At 55.6% G+C, this 25250-nt stretch overlaps 1 protein-coding gene across 1 annotated transcript in view; it reads right to left on the bottom strand.

Moving 5' to 3' along the window:
- Positions 1–3386: 3386 nt before the first annotated feature.
- Positions 3387–25250, bottom strand: part of CCDC9 (coiled-coil domain containing 9) — an 86802-nt gene continuing 64938 nt past the window's right edge. Inside the window, exons 2-16 of the mRNA XM_056846330.1 lie at positions 19645–19749; positions 19242–19397; positions 18897–19157; positions 18725–18808; positions 18397–18573; positions 12472–12659; positions 12100–12146; positions 11611–11734; positions 11330–11426; positions 10645–11119; positions 10476–10564; positions 4974–5149; positions 4694–4825; positions 4030–4404; positions 3387–3759 (exon numbers count right to left, since the gene is read on the bottom strand). Of these exons, the coding sequence (XP_056702308.1) occupies positions 3387–3759; positions 4030–4404; positions 4694–4825; positions 4974–5149; positions 10476–10564; positions 10645–11119; positions 11330–11426; positions 11611–11734; positions 12100–12146; positions 12472–12659; positions 18397–18573; positions 18725–18808; positions 18897–19157; positions 19242–19397; positions 19645–19749 (2859 nt within the window). The remainder of the gene's footprint in view (positions 3760–4029; positions 4405–4693; positions 4826–4973; positions 5150–10475; positions 10565–10644; positions 11120–11329; positions 11427–11610; positions 11735–12099; positions 12147–12471; positions 12660–18396; positions 18574–18724; positions 18809–18896; positions 19158–19241; positions 19398–19644; positions 19750–25250) is intronic.

Genomic DNA, 25250 nt, shown 5'->3' with positions numbered 1-25250 from the left:
GCAAGTGGAACATGGCAAGGACAGTCGGTTTCACAGGTGGCACCCCTTCAAAAAGTCCCACAGTTCTCAAGTGATCTGGGGAATAGGAGAGTTCTGGTCTAGCTGACTGTCTCTTCCCTCAACTCCCTCTGCCCAGTACATTTTCATTCCTTTCCCCATTTGTCCAGCAACAACCCAGTGGGGTGGGTCAGGCTGACAGGTAGTGATTAGCCCCAAGGGCACCCAGCAAGCTTCATGGCAATGGGGGGATTTGAACCTAGATCTTCCAGTCCCTCATCCAACTCACTATCCCACACTGGTGTAGCAGTATTTTGATTATATCATCCGTTTTCTTGCTGGTCATGCATACTTTCTATACCTAGAAGCCTATACCAGGTTCAGCTATTGGCAAGCTGAGTTCATAAGGGTTTTCTTTTATATTTGACAGCTACGGTAATTAAAGCAGTTACATTTAAATTTATTGCCTTTTAATAGAAATTGTGTGTGTGTAAAGTGCTGTCAAGTTGCAGCCGACTTATGGCGACCCCTTTTGGGGTTTTCATGGCAAGAGACTAACAGAGGTGGTTTGCCAGTGCCTTCCTCTGCACAGCAACCCTGGTATTCCTTGGTGGTCTCCTATCCAAATACTAACCAGGGCTGACCCTGCTTAGCTTCTGAGATTTGACAAGATCAGGCTAGCCTGGGCCATCCAGGTCAGGGCTTTAATATAAATTAACCCCAGTGAAATTTGGCCTTCTGATCTTACTTTAGAAAAGATGAATACATATTAGATGTATTCTTAGAAGCTACCCGTTTGATTATCTCATCAATGGTAAGGAACCAATCATTCATCTAGATAATGATCACATGTTTGAGGTTGAAGAGATTTAGCCTAAGATATGACTTCTATTTTCTGTAAAAATGCATTGATGTGATCAGCAAATCAGATTTCTCTGGATGGAACTCTCAGAGGAGATTAGGTGATATTTTTTTGTGCAGACAGATTTGGGTTTTTAGAAGAATTCTTAAAAGCAATAGAAGATTATAACCTGGAAGCTGGTTTGCTTTAAATTTATTTATGCTAATATGGTTGAGAAATGGTAGGAGCTTTGATAATGGTGGCACTCATTTTTGTAGTTACTATAGGGTTAATTTTCGCATGTTTCTATTTTCTAATGTTGTGTCTAATAACTATTTTTTCAATAAAAGATTGAACTGAAGGTTTTCTGTCTAGTTTGCTGGTATCGTTCAAAGACCAGAACTCACAGTTAATATATTTGAACGATGAGAACATTAAAAGTTGCAAATAGTTTTAATCTGATGGATCCTGAGGCTAAAATTAATTCTGATAAAGCTACTTGGCCCAGACTCTATCTGGGTGCAGGAGTAAAACATCTGGTGATGGTGGCATGGATCTGGAGCACATCTGGTGCTCATCCCCCTTTTGAGCAGGAAGTGGATTTGCCCAAGGCAAAGGCAGGCTGGGGATGCCCATACCAAAGCAGCGGGCATCCTTGCCCCTCTGGGCAGGTCTCTTAACAGGGGCTAGGCTCACAGAGCTTTTGGGGCGGACAATAACCCACCCCGTCCACACACAAGAGGGCTTGTTTCTCAGGGGAGGTGACCTCCCCAGTCCTGGCAAAGTGGGAGGAACCAGCGGAAGCGGGCCTGTAGTCAGGAGGGGATGCCTTGAATTTCCAGGAAGGATGCAGGTTACCCGGGTAAAATTCTGGCGTCAGATTTTGCAGCGCAGAATATCCGTGTTTTCTTCGAATCAAAAAGGCCAGGTCCTCTGAGGATGCGCGCATTGTGCTGGTCACACTCTGCCCTATCACTCACACTCGCTCTCTCAGGATTCAGCCAGGATCGAACGCATGCGTTTCGCCTAATGTGCGTTCGATCCTGGCTAAGACAGGGATTAAAGGAGAATAAAAAGACCATGCGTTTTCGCCGGAGAGCGCCTCAAAGGCACAAGTGCGGACCAGCATGTGCGAGAGCGCAACGTTGGGATCCAGCCCAGAACTGAGAAGTGCACCCCCAGAGAGCCTCGGTCTTTCCCAACCCTCCCACTTCCCGCTCTCCTTCCTCTTTTGAAGACTTCTCCCTTCAACTCTGCTGCTGGTGCTGAACCCAGAAAGCACCTCCGGCCGCCCCTCTCTTTCCCAGCCCAAGAAACCCTGCCTGCCAGCCCCGAGGGGGACGCGGTGCCGCCCAGAAGTATTCCGGCATCGAAGAGCTGGCAGCGGCTGGTTCCCTCCAAGCCCAAATGCCAGCACGGGGGGGGGGACAGCGAGGCAGCCCCCCACCCTCACGACCCACCGTGCCGTCCTGCGGGAAGAGCTCCCACGAGGCCGGGCGGAGAGACGGAGAGCGCAGTCAAACCACCCCCACCACCCCCGCTGAGGCAGAGGAGTCCTTTACCGGGACCCAAAACACCCACTCTCTGGAGCGGCGTCCAGTCAAGAGCGTGTTTGGTGGCCAACCAGGCCGGCCCGCGGCTCCTCTCACCCTCCAGCCCGGGGGAGGGGTTGTAGACCCCTGCGTGCAAAAGCCCAAAGCGGGGCGCGTTCCCCCCGCCCGCCCCAGCATCCCAGGCTCTGGGGCAGGGAACCCGCTCCGGCTCTCTCCAAGCCTGCTCCGACGCCGCCCGCACACAGTCGTGCGAACAGCCTGCCGACCTTGGGCGCGCCCTGGCGCAAGAGACTCACCCCGTGATGCAAGCCACCGGCCGCCGCCTCTCTCCTGCGGCCGCCCGAGACTGGCGCTGGGGTTTTATACCGCCAGGAAGAGGAACCCCACGCCACCCCACCCGGCCCTACTGGGACGCCCGCCTTTAGGCAGCCGGCCAGGCTCTGGGGGAGCTCTTTTGCCAGGGGTGGCCCCAGCAGTGGCGGACCTACATTTCTGGGGCCCTGAAGCTTGAACTGTTACGGGGGGCCCTTTGCAACCAGCAACAATAGGGCAACATCCAGCACGGTCCAAAGGGCCTCGCTGCCCTTGCAAGGACCTCGAGGCCCAAATGGTGGTGAACAGGTTGGTGGGGTGGAGTCCTTGAAAATGGGCCATGCAGCGATGAAATAAAACTACAGAACTGTTAAGCCATAACCAACAAAGGATTTGAGGATCCAGCTGCCAAAATGTAGGCTATGAACAGCTTCTGGCAATTACAGGGGCATTTTGAGGCCATATGAAATGGGTGTTAGAGCATACTCTAAGGTCAATATTAAGTGCTTCAACCCATTGGTATATGATTCTATCACTAAAAAACTCCATCGATTTTGTTGAGAAATTCACTCATTTAAAAAAAGTTGCTTCGGGGCCCCTCCGGGATTCGGGGCCCTGAAGCTTAAGCTTCATTAGTTTCACAGTTGATCCGCCTCTGGGCCCCGGGCTCAGCCGGAGAGCCCTCAGGGGGCTCGGCGGGCCCCGGAACCGCTCAGGGGCCAAAAGGCGGTCCGCCGTGGAAGCTCCCTGGCCCGCCGCCTCCGCGCTGCGGCTGAGAAGTCTGTCCTGGACCTTTGGCCGGCCCAGCTGCTCCGGTGCCGCGGAGTTGCTGCTCTCTCTCCCGGCCGCGCTCCGCCCCGGGCCCCCTTTCCTCGAGCTCCGCCGCGCCCTTCCCCGGCCCCCCGCGAACAGCCCAGCCCCGCCGCCCAGCCTGGCCCATCATCCCGTCCGCAGTCCCGCAGCCTGGGGATGGGCAGCGCCCAGCCGGGTCCCTTGCGCAGCTCCTCCGCGGTCTCTGCTGTGTCGCAACGCTGCTCGGCGGGGTTCCTCCCGATGCTTTCCGTGAGACGTCTCTTGCTTTTTCCATTCTTTCAGCCACAGGCCCTCCCCACGCCCGCTCGGCTGGTTCTCCCGACTTCCACTTAGATAATTCACAGTGGGTAGCCGTGTTAGTCTGTTTGCAGTAGTCAAAAAGCTCCTACCCTACCAGAAAATATTTTTGTTAGTCTTTAAGGTGCTACTGGACTCTGGCCCTTTTTGACGACTTCCACTTGTTTGGCACGGTCTCTCTGCCTGCCCAATGGCCTGCCCAATGGCTGAACCCACGGAGCGGGTTCCTCCGAGGGGGCGCTCCCCTCTGCCTCCTCTCCCAAGACCCTCTTCTCCCAGCCGTGGAGAGCCCCAGAGCAAGGCCTTGGACTCCCCTGGTCGCCCCCTTGCCAGACCAGCTCTCTCTCGCCGCTGGCTCGCCGGTCTCCAGCGGCTGCCGGGCGGGGCGCTCTGGCAAGCGAGCGGCCTCGACGGCTGGGGCTCCCGCTGCACTTGCAGCCCGCGAAGGGCGTGGGGGCCGGTGGCGACTGAGTCCGTCGGGAGGGGGCTTGGCAGCCTCGGACTTCAGCCCTCGCAACCGCAACGGAGCCGGGGCGGCGGCGCTTGGCCATGGAGCCCTGGGCGCTGGAGGCTCGCCCAAGCCTCTGGCCGCTGGGAGGGAGGGAGAGGGCTCCAGCCGGTCCTCCTCCCCCCCCCCGCCGAGTCCCTGATGCACGAATCAGGCCGCAAACATTAAGAATGCATTAAAAGTCCCCCCCCCCTTCCAAATAAGCTTCGGACACCAATATATGAGCCCACCCCCTCCGTCTCTCCCTCGAGCCCCACGTCCAGGAGAGACGCCGAGGAGGGCGCTGGGGGGGAACTGAACCCCCAGATACACTTTGGACCGCCCCAACCCAGGGAAGAGGCCGGTCTGGAGGAGAGGATGCCCCCCCCCCACCGGCAGCCCGCCCGGGCGCGCGGAGGGGCCAGGGCGTCCCCGCTGGCCGGTCGAAGGGACGCGCCCTTCTGGGCAGGCACAGAAACCCAAGGCCCCCGAGACAGCAGGGCAGAGGAGGAGAAGTGCGCCGGCCTGGGGACGGGCAGCACGGGAGGGGGGAGGCGCAGAGCTCCGGGACTGGAAGGACTGGAACGCAGGACCCAGCTATCGGCGGGCCTTGCCCAGGCGCGCCAGCAGAGCCCCTGGGGAGGGGAGAGGAGCGATCGGCGCCGCCCCCCACCCCCAGTTCAGAGTCAGGCGGTCGTTCCTGGGTCCCGCTGCTCCGGCCGGCCCTCCGAGCTCCTGCCGCAAAAGGGCCCTGCGCGCAGCACCCGAGCCGTCTAGGGGCCGCCTCCTGCTGGCCCGGGTAACTCGTAGGGTGGGCTCGGGATCCCCAGTCCGGAGGACGGGCCGGGTCTAGCAGAGGACGAGAAGCAGGGCGGCCAGCCAGACTCAGGCGAAGTCAGCGCACACTGCGGCCAGGCGCAACCGGCGCCCAGGGGGCCGCCTGCCACCCCGCACGGCGCCCAGGCACAGCACCACCTCTGGAGAAGAGGTGGACCCCAGGAGGTCATCCAGTCCATCCCCTGCCCCTCTCAGAAAACACAAGCCCCTGGTGGAAATGATCCCAGACAAACAGAATGGGGCACAATATTGTCGAAGGCTTTCACGGTCAGAGTTCATTGGTTCTTGTAGGTTATCCGGGCTGTGTCACCATGGGCTTGGAATTTTCTTTCCTGACGTTTCGCCAGCAGCTGTGGCAGGCATCTTCAGAGGAGTAACACTGAAGGACAGTGTCTCTCAGTGTCAAGTGTGTAGGAAGAGTCAGAGAGGGGTTGGGTTTGAGCTGAGTACTGTCCTGCAGACGTAATGTGCTAATCATTGTCCTGTAAGTATCAAGATAATGTACTAATGAGAGTGTGGTATGTTAATATGGAAGCATTGTGTCTTGAAATGATCTGGTAATGTGTGAAATCCAAAGCTAATCTGCATGGCTATTGTTGACTGTAGCCTTTGTTAGTCTGGTTTTTCAGGGCAGGAAGCCAAGCCTTATTCATTGAATGGGGCACCTTCAGCTGGGGGTATCTGGAGAGCTGGGCAGTTCAGGTGGTCTGTTTCATGGAATGCTGGAGCTGGCTGCGGTCCCCCCAGGCCCCAACAGGGTTCCTATCTGGGGGCCTGAGCAACACCAGAAGAGCTCTGCTGGAGCAGCCCAGTGGTCCATCCTGGCGGGCATCCTGTCCCTTGAAACCCCATACCTATTAGCTGCCCATTGATCTCTCTGCCCTGAATCTGTCTGTGCCTGTGGCCATCAGTACATCCTTTGTGGCCTTAGAATCACAGACTCATAAGAGTTGGAAGGGGCCAGACAGGCCATCTAGTCCAACCCCCTGCTCAATGCAGGATCAGCCTCGAGCATCCCTGACAAATGATTGTCCAGCCTCTGCTTAAAAGACCACCAGTGAGGGGGAGCTCACCATCTCCCTAAGTAGCTGATTCCAATGACCAACAACTCGTACTGTAAAGAATTTCCCCCCTAATATCCAGCAGGTACCTGTCCGCCTGCAATTTAAACCCATTATTGCCAGTCCTATCCTCTGCTGCCAACAGGAACAGCTCCCTGCCCTCCTTTTAGTTGACAGCCCTTCAAATACTTAAAAAGATCAATCATGTCCCCCCCTCAACCTCCTCTTCTCCAGACGCCTCTGCCTTTCCTCATAGGGCTTGGTCTCCAGGTCCCTGATCATCCTCATTGCTCTCCTCTGCACCCACTCCATTCTGTCCATATCCTTTTTGAAGTGAGGCCTCCAGATCTGCACACAAAACTCCAGGTGCAGCCTGACCAATGCAGTGTACAGTGGAGCTGTGACATCTTGTGATTCGGATATTATGCCTCTGTTGATGCACCCCAAGATCGCATTAGCTTTTGTCACTGCAGCACACTGGCTGCTCATATTTACTTTATGGTCCACCTGTACCCCCCAGATCTTGTTTACACACACTGCTATCCAGAAGTGTATCCCCCATCCAGTATGCATGTCCCTCATTTTTGTTACCCAGATGTAGAACTCTGCACTTCTCCACTTCTTTCGTCCAGGTGTGGGATGGGTGATAGCCATCTCCCCCCCCCCTTGAAATATTAGCCCCAGGAATTCAGGCAGGGACTAGAACAGTTGGTTTTTATATGCCAATTGCCCCTAACTTAAAAAAAAAAGAATCAAACCGGCTTACAATCATCTTCCCTTTCTTTCCCCATAACAGATGCCTTGTGAGGCAGGTGGGGCTGAGAGAGTTCTGAGAGAACTGTGATTGGCCCAAGGTCACCCAGCAGACTTCACATGGAGAAGTGGGGCAACGAATCTAGTTTACCAGATTAGTCCACCGCTCTTAACCACACTAGAAGGACAGTGGTAGGCGAAAGGCCACAAATTACTCCCACCACACACAAACACACAGCATCCAGTTTAGCTAGCAAGAGACAGCTCTCCTTCCTCCCCCCTTAGAAGCAGGCAGGGATCCAGCTTCTCCTTTCCATTCTCTTCTCCCCCACACCCCACCCCAATTCACAGACCAGGAGGCGGAGAGGCCCCGGACTCTTTACAGGCTTTATTATAAGCAGTGTTTCATTTGTACATCATACAGAGCAGCCACAGAAACAGACGTCGCCCAAGGAAAGTGCGGGAGGGGGGGACGACACCCAGGAAGCCCCAGCCTCCCCCCCCTTCGTAAGTCCCTTCGCTGCACCTACCCCATACACACTTGGGATCCTGCATTCGCACCTGCCCCTTCTGAGAGGAGCAGGAAAGGGGAATAAACTTCACGGTGTCTGTGAAAAGGATCAAGTGACGCCCCCCCACCCGCACAGCACAAGCAGAGAAGATGCCTTGGCAGGGCTTGGAGGCTGCCCAGAAGAAAAGCACGAGCCCCAGCTGCCCTCGGTTCGGCCTTGCCGGCTTCACAGGGGGGTGTTCCAGCCCTGCAGAGAAGGGGGCTGGCCACAGCGCCCTCCCCCGGGCACAAAGCAGCAGCTGCCCCCCAGCCGCAGCAAGAAGCCTGAAAGACTTGCAGACGGAGCGGCCAAATCCTGCTGCACTCAAGAGGGTCGGCTGGCCTCCTTTTCCCTGGGGGGGGGGGTCGTTCCTGGTAGGAAGGGTCGGTGCAGCACTGACCGCTGGGCTTCAGACCTCGGCTTTCTCCTGGTGGGGGGCAAGGGGGAGAGTTAAAATAAAAGCAAGAAGGTGGCACTGAATCTGAGTGGCCACATCAGGCTTCTGTGTGGAAGCTGAGAGCCCCCCCCCATCCCCAGCCCCACCCCCGCAGAGGCCAGGCTGCAGTGGGAGGGGAGCTCTCCTCTTGGCCAGCCCTCCATGCAACTGCTGACCATAATAATACTCCGGAAGGGGCGGCCTGGCCCAAACCAGGCAGCTGCTCCCACCTTTCACAGGAGCAGGCGGTGGTTAAAGAGTAGGGGCAAGAACTGTTCAGCAGTTAGTGGGGTGGGGGGCACAAGCGCTGCTTGTGCCAAGTGGAGAGCAGAGGTAGGCCCGCTCCCCCCATCTCTAAAATAAAGGGACAGAAGAGCAGTCAGCAGGCCCTGGTGCTACTTCCAGCCAGAAAGCACCCCCCTTCAACTGCAGAGGGGTGGTGGACAGGCCTGAAGCTCAGCCCCTCCTGCTAGAGGGGAACTCCCTGCCCCATTCAAATGTTTTCTCCCCTCAAGTACCCCACAACAACAACAACAACAACAACAGGAGGAGGAGGAGCTAGTTTTTATATGCTGACTTTCTCTACCTCTTAAGAGAGAATCAAACCGGCTTTACAATCACCTTCCCTTCCCCTCCCCACAACAGACACCCTGTGAGGTAGGTGAGGCTGAGAGAGCTCTCAGAGAGCTGTGACTATCCCAAGGTCACCCAGCTGGCTTCATGTGGAGGAGTGGGGAAACAAAGACAGTTCACCAGATTAGCCTCCACCGCTCATGTGGAGGAGTGGGGAATCAAACCCGGTTCTCCAGATCAGAGTCCACCGCTCCAAACCACCGCTCTTAACCACTACACCACGCTGACTCAAAGGAACACCCCTTCCTCCCGCAGGTGGACAGGATCCTGCTCAAGCCTACTAAGGCCAGAGTCAGTCCAGCCAAGGGCCCCCACCTCTCACAAGCCCCCCATACACACACTGACCTTGAACATATGAAGCTGCCTTGTACTGAATTAGACCCTTGGTCCATCAAAGTCAGTATTGTCTGCTCAGACCGGCAGCGGCTCTCCAGGGTCTCAGGTAGAGGTTTTTCACATCACCTGCTTGTCTAGCCCCTTTAACTGGAGATGCCGGAGATTGAACCTGGGACCTTCTGCATGCCAAGCAGATGCTCTAACACTGAGCCACAGCCCCTTCCCTATGCCACACTGTGTGGCAGGCTACATGCCCACAACAAGGGGGGGGAGCTGCCTGAACAAAGACCAGAGAGCAGGAGGAGAGAGGAACAATCCCCTCAAAGGGGGGGGGGACCTTGGAGGACTCAAAGCTCTCCACAGCCCAGAGCGGAGCATTGGCACCCCCGGCTCAGCATTTGCCCCCTCTGCCTGGCAGTGGCAAGGGCACCAGCCCATTTAGGGACCCACCGGTTTATTCACAGGACAACCACGTGCTAAAGGGAGGGCAATTTACTTCTGTCCCTCCAGCTTCTCTATAAAAAGCAACTTGCAGGCATTCTGCTGGCAGCTTCCAGTCAGAGAAGAGGGTGTGTGTCGGGTTGGCTGGGCTACTCATTCTGCAGAGCATTCTGCCAAACAGCTTTACCTTCATCTTAGAGAATTGTAATGCTCACACATTTAGTGAAGTTTGAGAAATACTAGGAAATCTATGCATCATTTCAGGATTTGTAGGATTAATTTGCACTTCTTTTTATTTGTCAAGTTCTTGCCTAATGAAAAGGGTTAAATAAAATAATTAACTCAAAGAACTTCTCTGTTTGTTCTGCTAGCGGAAGATCTGTGCTGCAAGAGAGAAGTCCTTCCCGCCTCACGTGATCGGTAAGACCTCAGTGGGATTCAGCTAATGAGGCTTTAACTCCTCAAGAGCTGAATTCACTGCAGATCCTTAGACTGGGAGCAAATTAAATAATTGGTCATAGTTCCTCTTGGGTAAGTAGAGCTGAAGAGAATTCTGAACATGCTCCTCTGGGGGAGGTTTCTTCCAAAGAGCCCGTCTAGGAACACAGCACGCTCTTCTTCCTGTTCATGTAAATGAAGCTGGGGGGGGTGAAGAGCCAAGAAGCCCCCAGTGTGGCATAGTGGTTAATAGAGGTGGACTCTAATCTGGTGAACCGGGTTTGTTTCCCCACTCCTCCACAGACAGCCTGCTGGGTGACCTCGGGCTAGTCAAAGTTCTCTTGAACTCTCTCAGCCCCACCTTCCCCATAAGGTGTCTGTTGTGTGGAGGGGAAGGGAAGGAGATTGTAAGCTGCTTTGAGCTTCCTTAAAGGTAGCAAAAAGCAGGGTATAAAAACCAACTTTTCTTCTTCTACTACTTCTACTGTGAGGGACCAGGCACCCAGCATCAACGGCGGGGGGGTGTGTGTGTGGAGAGAGAGCGATGGCTAGGCAGGAAGCCCAAAGAGACGGAGCACACAGGCAGCCAGCACACAGAGGGCCCTGGAGAGGTGGAGTACAGGGAGCTGGAAAGAAGCCCATAAGCTGTGTGTATGTGTGGAGGGTGATGAGAGCATACAGAAACAAACCTGCTGGCCCTCTGGGAACTCCGCCATGCTGCTGCTGCTGCTGCTGCTGCTGCTGGGTGCCAGACGCTGGGCCGGATCCATGGCAGCTCCTGTAGAGAGCAAAAGAGCTTCAGGATAGAGGCAATCTGGTGCCAAACGAGCCACCTCCGCCCCAGCCCCAGGGCCTCACCTTGCTCTCCCGGCTCGGTTGTCGTCCCCTCCTCAGGCGTGGGTGCACGCGGCCCTTCCCCTCTCTCCTCCACCAGGGCTCCCGGCGGGGGGCCCACGGCTCCATCAGCCAAAGGTGCCAGAGGGCTCTTGGTGCAGTGGGCCTGGGGGGAGCTCAGCTCCATCTCTTCCCCCCAATCAGAAACGGGGTGGTACCCCTCTACTGGCGAGAAGGGGGTCACGGGTTTCCCCTCTGCATTCGAGGTCTCTGGTTCAGAGGGGGGCATGGCGAGCGGCGATGGCCCATCTCGGCCAGGGGGCTTGGCCGTGAGGACCTGGGGGGAGGAGGGGGGAGCCTCATCCTCCTCTTCCTCTGCCACTGAGGAAGCTCCCTGGCTGACACTGCCTTCATCCTCCCCCTCCTCCCCCTCACTAACGTCCTCCCACTGGTCTTCATCCTCATCCGGCGCTGCGTGGGGCGAGGCAGGCAGCTCCTCCTGGAGAAGGGGACACGGGGCAAGGAGTCAAGGCCAAGCAGGTGTGGCGGGAGCCCTCCGGGCCCCAGCACAGCCTCCAGGCAATGTGCCACGCAGGAAGGGGCTGCCCCTCCATCCCAGAGGCCCTCTTCCCCCCAGGACCCACGCAGAGTTTGCGATGGGGGTGGCAGAGGAGCCAGAACCAGCCCCCCAACACCACTTCCATCTCACCTGCCGCACTGGGGCCGAGTGGGCCTTCGCCTCAGCTGGGGCTGCCTCCGGCCCCATCTCCTCCGCCTCCTCCTCCTCCCAGCGATTGTCGTGCCTGCTGGAGGGGGGCCAGCGTCAGACTTCCCTCAGCCTGCCTCTGAACTATGATGGCAGGGAAGAGCCCCCCCACTGGACATGTCAGCCTCTCCCCAAGACGGGAAAAGCCCCCCTCCCCAGCCACCACTCGAGAGGCTGAAGCCCCCCCTTCTCCCTCCCGCAGGTCGTGCCAAGACACAGCTCACCTGTATGGCTTGGGGGGTGCACCCCGTGCGTGCCCACGGCCCCTGCCCTTTCTGCGCCGCTGTGGCTGGTGTTCAGGCAGGAATGCCCCGAGGGTGGGCATCTTGGGGGGGCGCTTTGACTCCTCTGAGAGAGATGGAAGAAGGAAGGAAAGAAGGAAGGGAGAAGGCAGGCGGCTTGCAGCCCCTCATCTGCTTCCCAGCCCGTGGCTTTTGCTCACCCTGTCCGAACTAGGGCTGAGGCCAATTTAGCATCAAGACGCAGCTCTTTAAGGGGGGGGGGTGTTGCTGCAGGCTGCCCCCCCCCCAGCAGCCCCCCTCTGCTATTTGGTGTGGGAGCACTACCGTCCACCCTTCCCGAGAATTTCTATACCCTGCCTGTCTCCAGAAACTGTTAACCCTTCTTCACACACCCCCAGCCCTCTCCCCTGTGCCAGGCCCCACCGCAGCCCAAAGAATGAAGCCCTTCCCGTGTCTCAGGGCTGTCTTTACCCTGCTTGTGGCCCAGAGACCCTCCGGGCTTGGCTCCTTCCTTAAACCTGCAAATGATGGAAGGGAGAAAAAATTCAGTGGGAAGCTGCCCCCAGGAAGCTCCCACAGACCCTGCTTCACCCCGGCCACCAACCACGGGGGCAGGAAGCCACATACGCCACATGTGATTTGTTTTCCCAGGGCCTGTGGGTGGGTGGGTGGGGGTTGCAAAGTGGCCCTGACAGAATCTTGGCTGCCTCCCCCCACCCCCGGGAACTTGCCCAGCAGCCCATCAGTTCAGCCAGTCCCCAATCTGGACTGCCTCCCCCCACCTCAGCACTCCCGGTCCAGCGGGTCCCACTGGACGCCACCACTCCTTGCCCGGGGCCCTACATGGTGTCCATCTTCTCCGCATCCCACTCTCTGCGCCACTCGCCCGTGGCCTGCCGGTGCCGGGCCAGGCGCTCGCGGTCAATCTGCTCCCGCTCCTGCTTCCAGCGGATGTATTCGGCCCGCTCCCGGCCCGTCATGGACAGCGTCATGTCCAGGGTCTCCTCCCTGCAGCGGGCACTGCCCCGACCCTGGGGAGGGGAAGACACAGGTGAGGAGGGGACAGGTACCTTCTGAACAGGGCAAAGGAGAAAAGGGAAGTGGCCACGCCCAGCTCTGTCGAGACTGCCTACCACAGAAAGGAAGAGCGCAGGCCAGAGAGGAACTTCCCCGCCCCACAAGGCAGGTGGGCCCCTGATCAAGGGATTTTGTAGGAGGAACTTTAAGGGGACTGAGGAAGAGGAAGGTTTTCGGGGAGGCTTGGTACTTTTTGAAAACCGTGGCAAATGAAGCTGGGACAGGATGTATGATATAAATTAGGAAGGATGCCAGCATGGCTAATGAACAGTCAAGAAAGCCACAAAAGGCAAGCTGGTGTCCTTCAAGAAGTGAGCAAACTCTTTGTCTTTGCTTTCATTTGCAGATACCCACACGCAACAGCAACCACTGGGTCCACATGGCATATGCCCAGGGAGCCTTAAAGAGCACATCGCCTCCTCCAAAAACAAATGGAGCTCCTGACCAGCCCCTCTGAAAGCAGCAGCTGCCGCTCGCTGTTCCATGAGAATGGGTGGAAACTTTGGTTAGCAGTGCTGTCCTAAAGCAGAATTACTCTCTTTACTGACCTACAAAGAGTGGAACTCACCATAGGATTTCCCTGTAAAAGCTTCAGTTGTCAAGCGTGTAGAAGAACAAGCCCTTCGGAACAAGAATCGCCACAGATTCAGCATGGCTTCTGCAAACTGGGGGGCAGTGCCTCCCTAGCCTTTTGGGTGGAGATGGTGTGTGTGCGTGGCACAAATCAGTAAGATTTACAGACTTGGGTTTCTCCAAAGCATTTGACAAAATCCCCCACACTGAAGCGACAAAGTTTATATATGCTTTCAAATTATTCAAGACAGTGAAAATCTAAGCAAGGTATGCAGGATCACTCCAATAGGGCAAATGAGGTTCAGTGAAAGTCTGCAATCCTAAGGACACTGTCCTGGGAGTTAGTCCCAGTGAATAACATGGCTTACTTCTGTACAGATCTGCTTAGGATTGCTCCTCAAGCGCCTAACTAAAATGATGCAATTAAGGAGGGAGGATTCTTAACTTCCCATTGGGATCTGAATTGGCAGTGGTTGACAGACTAGCAAAGAAGAGAAGAAGAGTAGGTTTTTATACCCTGCTTTTCTCTACCTTAAGGAGTCTCAAAGCAGCTTACCTTAAGGAGTCTCAAAGCAGCCTTCCCTTCCCCTCCCCACAACAGACTCCTTGAGAGCTAGGTGGGGCTAAGAGAGTTCTGAGAGAACTGTGACTGGCCCAAGGTCACCCAGCAGGCTTTATGTGGAGGAGTGGGGAATCCAACTCGGCTCTCCAGATTAGAGTCTGCTGCTCTTAACCACTATGCCACGCTGGCTCCCAGAGTTGCAGAAAACAGCTTGCTGAGAATGGCAGCTTAGCACATAGCAGGGATAACAATGGAGCATTCGGCACTCATGAGTATGAAGAAAGAAGCGGAAAATAAAAAGTCAGCGTGATAATGTCCTCCATTAGATCTACAGGGCGGCCAAAGTTGGAATCCCATAAAGCCCATCCCACAAAGGATATTGTGGCTTCCAAAGGAGGTGCAGAAAAGCCTTTCCTTGTGAGGAAAGACTGAAGGGTCTCAGACTTCTCAGTTAAGAAAACTATAATTAAGGGCAGTAAACTCGGGACACAAATCCTACGCTATTATTAGATTCTTTTACACACAAGGTGGACAATATGTGCCAGCAGCCATTAGACTTTTTACAGCGAAGCTACTTCCCCAGTTACTTTATGGAATTCCCTATGGGGAGCAGAAGCTAGCCAGAAGATAGAGAAAGCCACCTTTTTGTGCAGACTTCTGGGAATTCCTAATTGCGTCTCCTATTCTGCTTTATGCCTGGAAACTGGCCAAAGTTTACTTGAATCCAAAGCCTGGTTACTCATCTTCAAATTTTGGCTTCGACTTTGTTATAGAACAACTCCTCTTTGCCTCACATGGCACATGCTTTCTGATCACTTCATCTCTCCCTGGGACAAGGCTATAGTCAAGAAAATTGAATCTTTTGGAATCACCTTTGAATCTCTCCTCCTTCTTGAGGAGACTCAGGCCTTCAGAGTCATAAAACAAAAAATCATGGACACTGAAAGTCAGCTGCTTCTTGCCATGGCACACACAACTTGCTCACCTCTATCTTTTGGCATTTACACTTCCCCAGACTCCCTCCAAAGCTATTTTTCCATGCTGACCTCTCCGCAGTTGAGACGATACTTCATGCTGGCCAGTCTCAATTTACTACCCACAGCGGTGACCAGGGGCAGATACGCTAAGCTTCCCTATGAAAAGAGACTACACTCTTGTTCTGCTAAACAAGTAGAATCTGTAGCACATGTTCTGCTCCACTGTGAATTTGGATTCCACCCTCGTGAGCAATTTATTGAGCTGCTTTTGAAGAAATTCACTACTGGAACTGATGAGGGGATGGTCCGCCATTTGATGAATGATTTTAGCTCACACACCACAGTGGAGGTTGCCAGATTTCTGGGAACTGTCCTAAAATTTTGAACATTGCCTAGACCTCCCCTTAGTGGATGGGCCGATTTTATTTATTTATATACTTTCCTAATGGTATTTATCTGATTTATGTGTCTTTTGTAAATATGAATCCTTCTTATGATTATTAATATTGTCTCTATGCCAATAAAGGTTTGGATGATGAACTATAATTAAGGGCAAAGCTGACCAAGGTTTAGAAAATTCTGCACAGGGCAGGCAGAATACCAGGATGCAGGAGCACCCAAAGAAACTGATGTGAAACAGATTCAGGAGGACCAAAAGTCATTGGCCCGCATCTCAGATGAGGCAGAGTAAGAATTTTGCGACACCGTAACAGTTCCATTTCCTGCATCGAATATAGGGGAGCTTGAGCTCACAAAAGCTGCCTCTGAAAAAGCAGCTGTGCCAGAGTTACTCCTGGCTCTGGATCTCAATGGGCCCCAGATGCTGTTGCTGAGAGCAGAAGGGAACTGTCCTCGCTGAGAGGCATTCGGCCTGAAAAGGGGGGGGGGCTGGGCCTTTGTGCTGCTCCAGCAGAGGATGCACTTCTCAGATCAACCACCTGCTGGTGTGCACGATCTACGCATTTTCCTGGAGCTTCATAACCTCAGTACATTCATCTGCTATGCGAGACACAGCAGAAGTCAAGTCTTTTCTGAACAAGACAGTTCATTAAGCTGGATGCAGAGATAACAGACCAGCTTAAACAGAACTGTCTTTGTTAACCTTGAGAACTGTATTTAGAGCGTTTGATAAGAAGTTATGATCAAGATGCAGTCCAGGGCTCATGATATTGTTCATCAGAAATAATCAGCTTTGTTTCCAGGACAAGCAGCTGCCAAAGTTTCTAACTGTTCCAAGTTTATTCCTAACTGCCACCTCTTCTGTAAAAGTGTGCCTTGTGAAGGTTGGATCAGGTTTCTGTCGGCAGCTTCTATGCTGGGCTCCCCATTTTACATGGCATTCTACCTACCTGTTTAAAATGTGATTTGCCTTATTCTTAAAGAAACTAAAACCATTATGTATTTAGATAAAGTTTAGAATGTTGGAAGATTTAATTTCAATAGAATGCATATTCTCTGGAATCACAGAATCATAGAGTTGGAAGGGACCACCAAGGTCATCTAGTTCAACCCCCTGCACAATGCAGGAAACTCACAACTACCTCCCACACACATAAACACACACAGTGACCAGAAGATGGCCAAGATGCCTTCCCTCTCATCATCTGCCTAAGGTTACAGAATCAGCATTGCTGACAGATGGCCATCTAACCTCCTCTTAAAAACCTTCAGGGAAGGAGAGCTCACCACCTCCTGAGGAAGTCTATTCCACTGAGGAACCACTCTGTTAGAAAATCCTTCCTAATGTCTAGATCAGTGGTTCCCAAAGTGGGCAGTACCACCCCCTGGGGGGCGATGGGATTACCTAGGGGGGCACTAAGAGGCAAGGGGGCAGCAGGGGGCGCTAGCGGTGGGCCCCTTCAACTGTGCTGTTCACTAATTTACAACAGATCAAGCTATGGCACCATGTTGGCAAATTTGGTGGAAACTATCAGAATTTTTCCCCCAGACTTTGAAGAGCTGGTACTACTGGATCAAGTTCATCAGTTTTGTTGAATAAATTTCAACTAAAAAGTTTTAATTCGATTTTGAATAGATGTACAATTAATTGTTACTATTTTGAAATTCTATTGTTATTATCTTCTTTAGCAAGTCATGCAAACCCCTATTTTGAATAATGCTTTTTTTGGGTAGGGGGCTCAGGGGTTGAGTTTGTGGGACCAAGGGGGCGGTGGCCCGAAAGGTTTGGGAACCACCGGTCTAGATGGAAACTCTTTTGATATAATTTCAACCCGTTGGTTCTGATCCGACCTTCTGGAGCAACAGAAAACAACTCAGCACCATCCTCTATATGACAGCCCTTCAAATACTTGAAAATGGTTATCATATCCCCTCTCAGTCTTCTCCTCTTCAGGGTAAATATACCCAGCTCCTTCCTCATAGGACTTGGTCTCCAGACCCCTCACCATCTTTGTTGCCCTCTGGACACGTTCCAGTTTGTCTACATCCTTCTTAAATTGTGGTGCCCAAAACTGAACACAATACTCTAGGTGAGGTCTACCCAGAGCAGAGTAAAGTGATACCATCACTTTGTGTGATCTGGACACTGCTTCTGTTGATGCAGCCCAAGACCGCATTTGCCTTTTTAGCTACCGCATCACACTGCTGACTCATGTTCAGTCAAGATCCTTTTCACACACACTACTGTTCAGACAAGTCTCCCCATCCTATAATTATGCATTTGATTTTTCCTACCTAAATGCAGAACTTTACATTTGTTTTTGTTGAAGTGTATTTTATTAGTTTTAGCCGAATTCTCCAGCCTGTCAAGATCATCCTGTATCTTGGCTCTGTCTTCTACCGTATTTGCTACCCCCACCCCCAATTTAGTATCATCTGCAAATGTAATAAGCATCCCCTCTATTCCTTCATCCAAATCATTTATATTGAACAGCACAGGGCCCAGGACAGATCCCTAAGGAACTCCACTAGTCACTCCTCTTCAAGTGGATGAGGAACCATTAACTAGCACTCTTTGGGTATGATCTGCCAACCAGTTGCAGATCCACCTCACAGTAATAGGATCTAAACCACATTTTTCCAATTTGTCAATTAGAATACTATGTGGAACCTTATCAAAAGCCTTACTGAAATCTAGATAAACTATGTCTACAGAATTTCCCTGATCCAGCAAGGTAGTAACTTTGTTTAAAAAGGAGATAAGATTAGTCTGACGTGACTTATTCTTGAGAAACCCATGTTCGCCCAATCTGCCTTTGTGAAGTTCTCGCCTAACAAACAGAGTTATGTTTTATAAAATTAAATTCTCTGCTTGAATTACTAGAAATGGATCAAACCCTCTGGTAGATCATATTTCCTTGGGCTGCCAGAGCGATTCTTGAAGCAGACCTGAGTAGAGTATTTTGAGCGGAGTATCTAACAGGATTTTAAACCTCCCTGAAGCCAAATTCAGAGCAAACCTCTGGCCTAGATGTGACTAACACCATTCATCACAAGGGGCGAGTGTAGAGCTTTGAAAAGCAGTTACAGAGCTGGTTGCTAAAAGAGTGAGGAACAGCCAACCCCCCCCCACGCACACACATACCCTTCTTTGTCAGACCCCCCCTCCCCAGTGCCTACCGGAGGGGGCCATGCCTTGCCCTGCTCCATCCCAGTCTTGATCTTGTCAAAGTCTGCTCCCCCCCAGTTGCGGATGTGGCGCCGGCTGCCCTCCCGCCGGTCCGACTCTGCGAAGGGGCCACTGCGCCGGGGGTCATCCAGGAAATTGCGCACCGGATTCCTCTCCTGTAGCCCGTCCTGCAGGAAAACCCAAAGCCTGAGGAAGGAAAACGGGGTGGAGAAAAGACCCCCAGGAGTCTAGTCCAGTCCAAGGGGAGCAAACAAGAACTGGACAGCCTGAGAGAGGGAGCTGAGTCACTTCTGCCCCCTCTCTGGGGCCAAGACTCACACGCTGGCTTCGCTCGTACTCCGCAATCTTCTCCATCTCCTCATTCATCTTCTCAATGTTCTGCCGGCGGCGCTCTTCCCACTCCTGGAGAGAGGAGGGCAACTTAGGATGGAGCCCTTTTCCTGGAGCCTGGCTCCAATCCGCTGGCGTTTGCTCAGGGCTGGCGCCTTACCTTGGATCTTCTGTCTGGGCCGGCTTCTCCTGCTGGGCCCCCACGGCCCCGTGGCCTCCGGCCTCCTCGCCCCCGCTTGCCAATCCCTGTGCCGTCTCCTTCCGCCCCTTCCCAGCTGGACTGCTCTGGGCGGCACTCAGCTCGTGGGGAGACTCTGCCCAGACCAGGCCCCCCTCGGGCCGAGCCTCGGGCGTTTGGGTTGCCGCGCAAAGCCCTGTGGGAGACGTGGGGCTTCCGTTCGTCGCTCACCACACGCTTCTCCTGGAGGAGAGAGACCAGACTGCTTGAATCCGCGGCCCCTCTATCCACAGCTCCCCTCACCCGAAGCTCCCTGCACGTTCTCACCTCGGGTGACAGCAAGACCTGCACCGTCAGGGTGGCGCCAGCCATCTCCCCTTGCCTCCTCTCCGCCACATGGGGGACGTCGGCAGGTGGGGCCCTCCGGGCTCCGGTCACTGCTATGCCTTCCTGCTCGGCCTTTTTGCGGTCCTCTTCAATCTCCTGTCAAGGGGGGGGGGAGAGAAGCCATATGACAGACAAAAACACAGGAAGCCCCTCAACCCTTGGAAGGTCCCCACCACCACCACCACCACCCAACCACAGGCTCCTTTCGGAGCTCCCAGCCCCTTCCAGGCTCCGGGGCAGAGGCCAGTCCAGAGCGGCCAGGCTCCGGCCGTGGGGCTTGGGTTCGATCCGCTCCAGGCGGGGGGCTGCCAGGAAAGGCCCATGGGGCGCCCCACTTACGCACCTGGTAGCGCTTGATGAGGGCCTGGTTCTTGCGGCGCAGGGCCTCGATCCGCTTGTCCAGCTCGGCGTCCTTCTCCTCCTTGGACTTCAGGTCCGCCGAGGCAGACTGCAGGAGGAGAAGCCCGCGGGGGACAGGCGGCGCGGGGGTCAGGCGGGACGCACCGCGGCCCCTCTCCAGCCAGCCGGCCGGCCGGCCAGGAGAGGCCGACGGCAGCGGGGGGGAACCCCCCTCCCCTCCAGCCCCCTCCCCTCCAGCCCCCTCCCCTCCAGCCCCCTCCTCACCATCGTTCCCGAAGCGAGGATGCTGCAGGAGACCGAGGCGCACGTCTGCAGCGCTGCGCGGCCGTCGGGGGAAGGGGGCTCTCCGGGGATCCAGGCGTCCGAGAGCGCGCTCTGCTTCCCTCCCCTCCGGGGGACCCAGGCCGTCCGAGGACCCGCACCCCCCCCCAGGAGAAACAGAAACCGCCCCCCCACGCCCCACGTGGGCTTTGCTTCCGTTTCCTTCGCGGGCCCCTCCCCTCGACGGCCGGGGAGCGCGCCGGTCGCGGAGCGCGTTGCATCCCCGTCCGGGGGCGGGGGGAGAAAAGGCTCGGCCCTCCTGTTGCCCGCCCGTCGTCCCTGCAAGGGTCTGCAGCCGGGCAGAGGAAGCCCAGGTGCAGATCTCCACCGGTGCAGATGTGTCGCTCTGCACTAGCCCGCAAGGGCCAACGTCAGCCTTGTCCCTTGGCTTTGAGAACGTCAGGAGGCGCGAGGCATCCAGATGTGCCCGAGGTCCACCTCGGCTGTTTCTCTTTCTCATCACTTTGGGGACCACGCCCTTTATTTAGAGGACACGCGGGCTGCAAAACTATAAGAACTTATTTGCATTCTTGCCCGTCGCTTTGTCCGGGGAAAGGGTCGCACCCAGCTTTCTGCTGGGGGCTTTCCGTCCTTCTGGGGGGCGGGGGGAGGCATCTGGGGCGACGGGCTTCCCGCTGCGCACCCCATTCTGCCAGTCCGCTTAAACACCTGCCTGGGCTTCGTGGTGGAGGGCGGTGTTCGTTATGTGCTCAGTGTGAAACACGTGAGATCTGATTTTTATCTCGTGCCTTTATTCTGAATTCACAGGGTATAAACTTGCAACTGTCTAGTATTGACGGTTTTGTTAGAATTGAATTAGAAAAACAATACAAAGAGGAAAAAATGTTAATTAAAGGATCAGAGGAGGGGGGAGGGGAAGTCAAAGAATTAGACTTTTTACAATATGTAATGAAATATATAATGATTGTATGGAAAAATAAAAAATTATTATAAAAAAAATAAACTTGCAACTGTTTCGTTAAGTTGCTCCCTAATTGTAAAAAAGCGGTGCTTTACTTTAAGTCGAGGTCTCTCCTCTTGTGAGGATAATTCACAGTGAGTAGCCGTGTTCGTCTGGCTCATGACCAATGCTGATTTCTCCACACCCATCTCTTCCCTGGACATCACATGCTCTTCTGCAGACCACACCTAATCCCATCACGCCTGCTATTCACATTAACATACTGTTAACATTTACATACTAATGCTTGTCTGAATTCACTCTCCTCTACTTCAAGACAGATGGATTCACATTCTAGCTGTATCTGAAGAAGTGAGCTGTGGCTCACGAAAGCTCACACCCTGCCAGAAAATATTTTTGTTAGTCTTTAAGGTGCTACTGGACTCTTGCCCTTTTCTCCTCTTTTGATCGTTGAGGACTGGCCTCATGACAAGAGCGGCACGGCCTTTCAAATGAAGCTGCCTCACTTTGCAGGGGGGGGCCCGCTGGAGCAGCCGGCGCAAGCAAGCCCGGAGACCCGTGGCCAGCCCCGTCCTCACCGATGCCGGCCCCGGCTTTCCTCCTGGCGCTTCTGCAGCCGCCGTCTCAGCAGCAGCACGGCGCCTCCTTCGCCCCCAGCCCCGGCTGATGAAGGAGGCTGGGAAGCGGCCTGGGCTGTGGGCAGATGCAGCCATGATGACCCCACCCAGGGCTGCCCCGCGCAAGCCACGGAGGCCCACGTCCGCCCCGGTCCCGCTAGCCACACAGCTGGGGCGATTTGGGTCCCTTTGGGGGCTGCGTCCCTCCTGACAGGGGGCGGCCTGTCAAAGGCGAGTTGAGCCCCCACCCCACCCAAACTTGAGGGCAAACTTGCAAAGCGGCGCTGTATCCTCTTGGGTGGGAGGCTGCGCTATTTCCAGAGGTTTCACAGCGAGTGTAGTGTAGTGGTTAGAGAGTTGGACCACGGCCCGGGTTCGAAGCCCCGCTCTGCCACGGAAGCTGACTAGGTGGCCCCACAGCCTATACCAGGGGTCTCAAAACTGCAGCTCCAGAGCCGCATGCGGCTCTTTGGCCTGTTAAGTGCGGCTCTCCAAACTTGGTTCAGAGCCCGCTCGCGCCGGCAGCTGGGCTGCGGAGCCGGCACGCCTGAGAGAGAGAGAGTGGGCGCGCGCTGTCTCATTCCCCCCTGGCCTCCCAATAGGACTCAGCCAGAGGCCAGGTCTACCAATGGGCTTTTATGGTGGTTGACCAGGCCTCCAGACGAGGACTCCGGACGGGGAGGGGGAAATGGCAGGGACTTACAATTTAATTTTTATCAATAAATAAGATCACTATTAAGTATGATATCAAGTTTTATTCAGTGTACCTATAGTTTAATTAAGACTTAAAACTTTAATTAAAGTTTATTAAGTTAATAAACAGTACCTACCTATATAGTCTGAAGAAGTGAGCTCACGAAAGCTCATACCCTACCAGAAAATATTTTTGTTAGTCTTTAAGGTGCTACTGGACTCTTGCCCTTTTTGACTACTATATAGTTTAAGTTTAAGAAATGTGGCTCTCAAAAGAAATCTCAATCGTCGTACTGTTGATATTTGGCTCTTTTGACTAATGAGTTTGCCGACCCCTGGCCTATACCATGGGGTCAGGATCTCAGGCTCCAAATTGGGTTCCCATGGAGGAGAACTGCAGTAAACCAATAAGCTCGGCCCAAGCGCTTGTGCCCAGGGCAGCTTTCCTATTGCGGGAGGGGGCAGACCCAGTCCACAGACACGCACGCGGCTAGCCGCTGCCCAACTGGTGAGGCTGCGGGGCAGGGAGCTCCTGCCCCGCTGCAAAGCACCTCCCCAGGACACCTCCGCTTGGGCCGCCGGAGCCCCCGCCTTGCGAGCTCGGTCGGTTCCCACCTCTGCCGGCCTCGTGGGCGTGGCGGCAGGACCCAGCCGGAGCTGCTGGCTCTGTTTCCATGGCAGTTGCTTTTCCTGCTGGGATGGCGGGCCCTGATTGGGTGCGGCAGCAGGCGGGAAAGCGCTGGTTGGCTGGGGCGGGGCTCCGTCGCCGGCGCTCGCGCTCGCTGATTGGCCGGGGGCTCTCATTGTTTCCAGGAGGGGCGGGAAGAGGCGAGGGGAATCCCCGCGCTGAGGTCAGGGAGTTTCCCACAAGCCCCCGCGGCCAGAGGGATGCTTCGGCCGTCGTGCGCCGCGCAGGAGGGGGCATGCCCCGCGCCCAGCGCAGAGGGCCGCCGTGGCCAGGCTGAGCCGGCCCGGCTCTGGGTGACCCGAAGGGATCCCGCATGCAGCCCTCGGCAAGAGCCCCGCCTCGGCCCCCTGGGCGCCGCCGAGGAGGCAAGGAGGGCGCTCCCTCCCCGCAGCAGCTGCCCGGGCCGCGAGGGGAGGGGTGTCGCTCTCTTCCTGCAGCAGCCAGCCGTGTTGCCGTGGCGTTGCGGGCCTCGGCGGCGCTTTCCTCTAGAAACAAGCGCGGGCTCCAAGCTGAGTGGCTGCGCGCAGCCCTGCGTTGCCAATGGAAGTGCGGCGGCGGGGGTGGGGGGAGCCAGGCAGCCCAGCAGAGGCTCAGCCAAGCTCCCTTGCTCCGGCCAGTCAGGAGTGGCACCTCCCAGAGGGGGTGGTGGAGTGTCCGCCCACCCCACGTATTCCAGGATGCTCTGTCCCGGCTGGGGGCGAAGGCCCGAAGGCCGATGCTGACTGAAGGTACCTTGGCCTGTAGCAGCCGGGCCCAGAGAGAAGTGCCCTGTTGCCGAGGGGAATGGATGCCGAACTGGTCCTGGCATATGTCTGTATCTACACAGCCCTGACTCTCTCCCATGTTTGATGGCGGCCTCCCTCCAAGGCGTTCAACGGTCCCGAGAGAGAGTGACTGGTGGCTGAGCAGGGATTTGAACCCAGAGCAAGGGCCATACAGCAAGGCGGGTCCAGAGGAAGCAAGGCCCACTCCAGTTACCCCGGGAGGAAATCTGCACCTCTGCCAGCAGCTCCGTAGACCCTCAGCTGCACATTCTCGGAGAAATCCTTCTCCTTTGGCCTCATTTCCTCCTCTGTTAACTGAAAGTAACAGTGACCTGCCTAACAGGGTGGTTGCAACCCCTTGGGAGAATAAAAGTGAAGAGTAGACATCGTATTAGTAATGTAAAGAGTTTGTGGGTGTATTAGGGGGACCCTCCTGATTGGGCTCTGGAGTCCTGTGAAACTACAACTGTTGGACTTACCCGCAGTCTGCCCTGTTTCGAAAATGCATCCACCCACCTTTCCAGCAAAATAGCCTGGCTGGCCTCACTGCATTTGCCTCCCAAAAGCTTCTGGCGGGCCCTTTCCCACGTGCCTGTGCTTGACCCTTGATGGCCACTGGCCAATGTGGGGCCCGGTTCCACTGGGGCAAGCCACGCTTTATTTTATTAATTCACTTCCTTGATCTCCTGCCTTTCTCCCCAGCGGGGCCTCAAAGTGGCTTGTATCATTCTCCCTTTTATCCTCCCAACCACCCTGCGAGGTAGGTTAGGCCGAGCGTGCGCGAGACTAGCCGAAGGTTCCCCGGAAAGCTTCCAGGGCAGACTGGGAATCGGGGCCTGGAGCCCCCAGATCCCGGTCCACACTCTCACCGCGCCTCTTGCGCTCCGCCCAAGAGGGCTGCTTTTCATGCGTGGCCTTGCGTTCGCGGGCACATCTGAATTGACGCCCGGGGTGGGGGGGGTCTGCCCAGTCGTGGTGCCTGGTTTCCAACAGGGAAGGATCCAGCTGGCCGGGAGCCCCGGTGCCCAGAGGGAGGGTCCCGCCGGCCCGGGCCTGCCGCATCCGGCTGAGTCGAGCCTCTTTGCATTTCCTCCGCGCCCCCTCCTCCCACCCCCCCGCAGCCCCCAGGGATGACATCATTGCCAGGCGTGCATTTGCTGAGTGGCCGCGGCGCTGTCACTGGGCAAATTCACCTTGCGCTGCAGCCGCCAGCGCGGCGTTACTCATGCCCGGGGAGGCGCGTGTGCCAGGCCGCCCCCCCCTCCCCTCCCCGGGCGAGCAGCAGCAGCAGCAAAGAGCCAATGATGTCAGCAGAGGGGGGGGGACGGGGAAGCAGGCAGGCAGGCTGGGGTGGGGGGGCGCTGGAGACAGGCGCCGCGCGCTGCCATTGGCTGAGCCCCGCCTGCCCGGCCTTGCAACGGGCCTCTCGTTGGCTCGGCGGCGGCTCTGCTCAGCCAGCCAAGCGGCGTCGACCGGAGGGCACGGGGCGGGAGGGGGCGGCGGCCAAGGGCACGGGGTTGCCGGCGAGGGGCTGCCCCGGCGGCCGGGCAGGGTCCGCTCGCAGGCACGGGGGGGGGGGGGCGC

The sequence above is a fragment of the Euleptes europaea genome, chromosome 3 (genome assembly GCF_029931775.1).
Source record: "Euleptes europaea isolate rEulEur1 chromosome 3, rEulEur1.hap1, whole genome shotgun sequence".
Taxonomy (NCBI): Eukaryota; Metazoa; Chordata; class Lepidosauria; order Squamata; family Sphaerodactylidae; genus Euleptes; species Euleptes europaea.
This window is presented reverse-complemented; position numbering and strand designations above follow the sequence as displayed.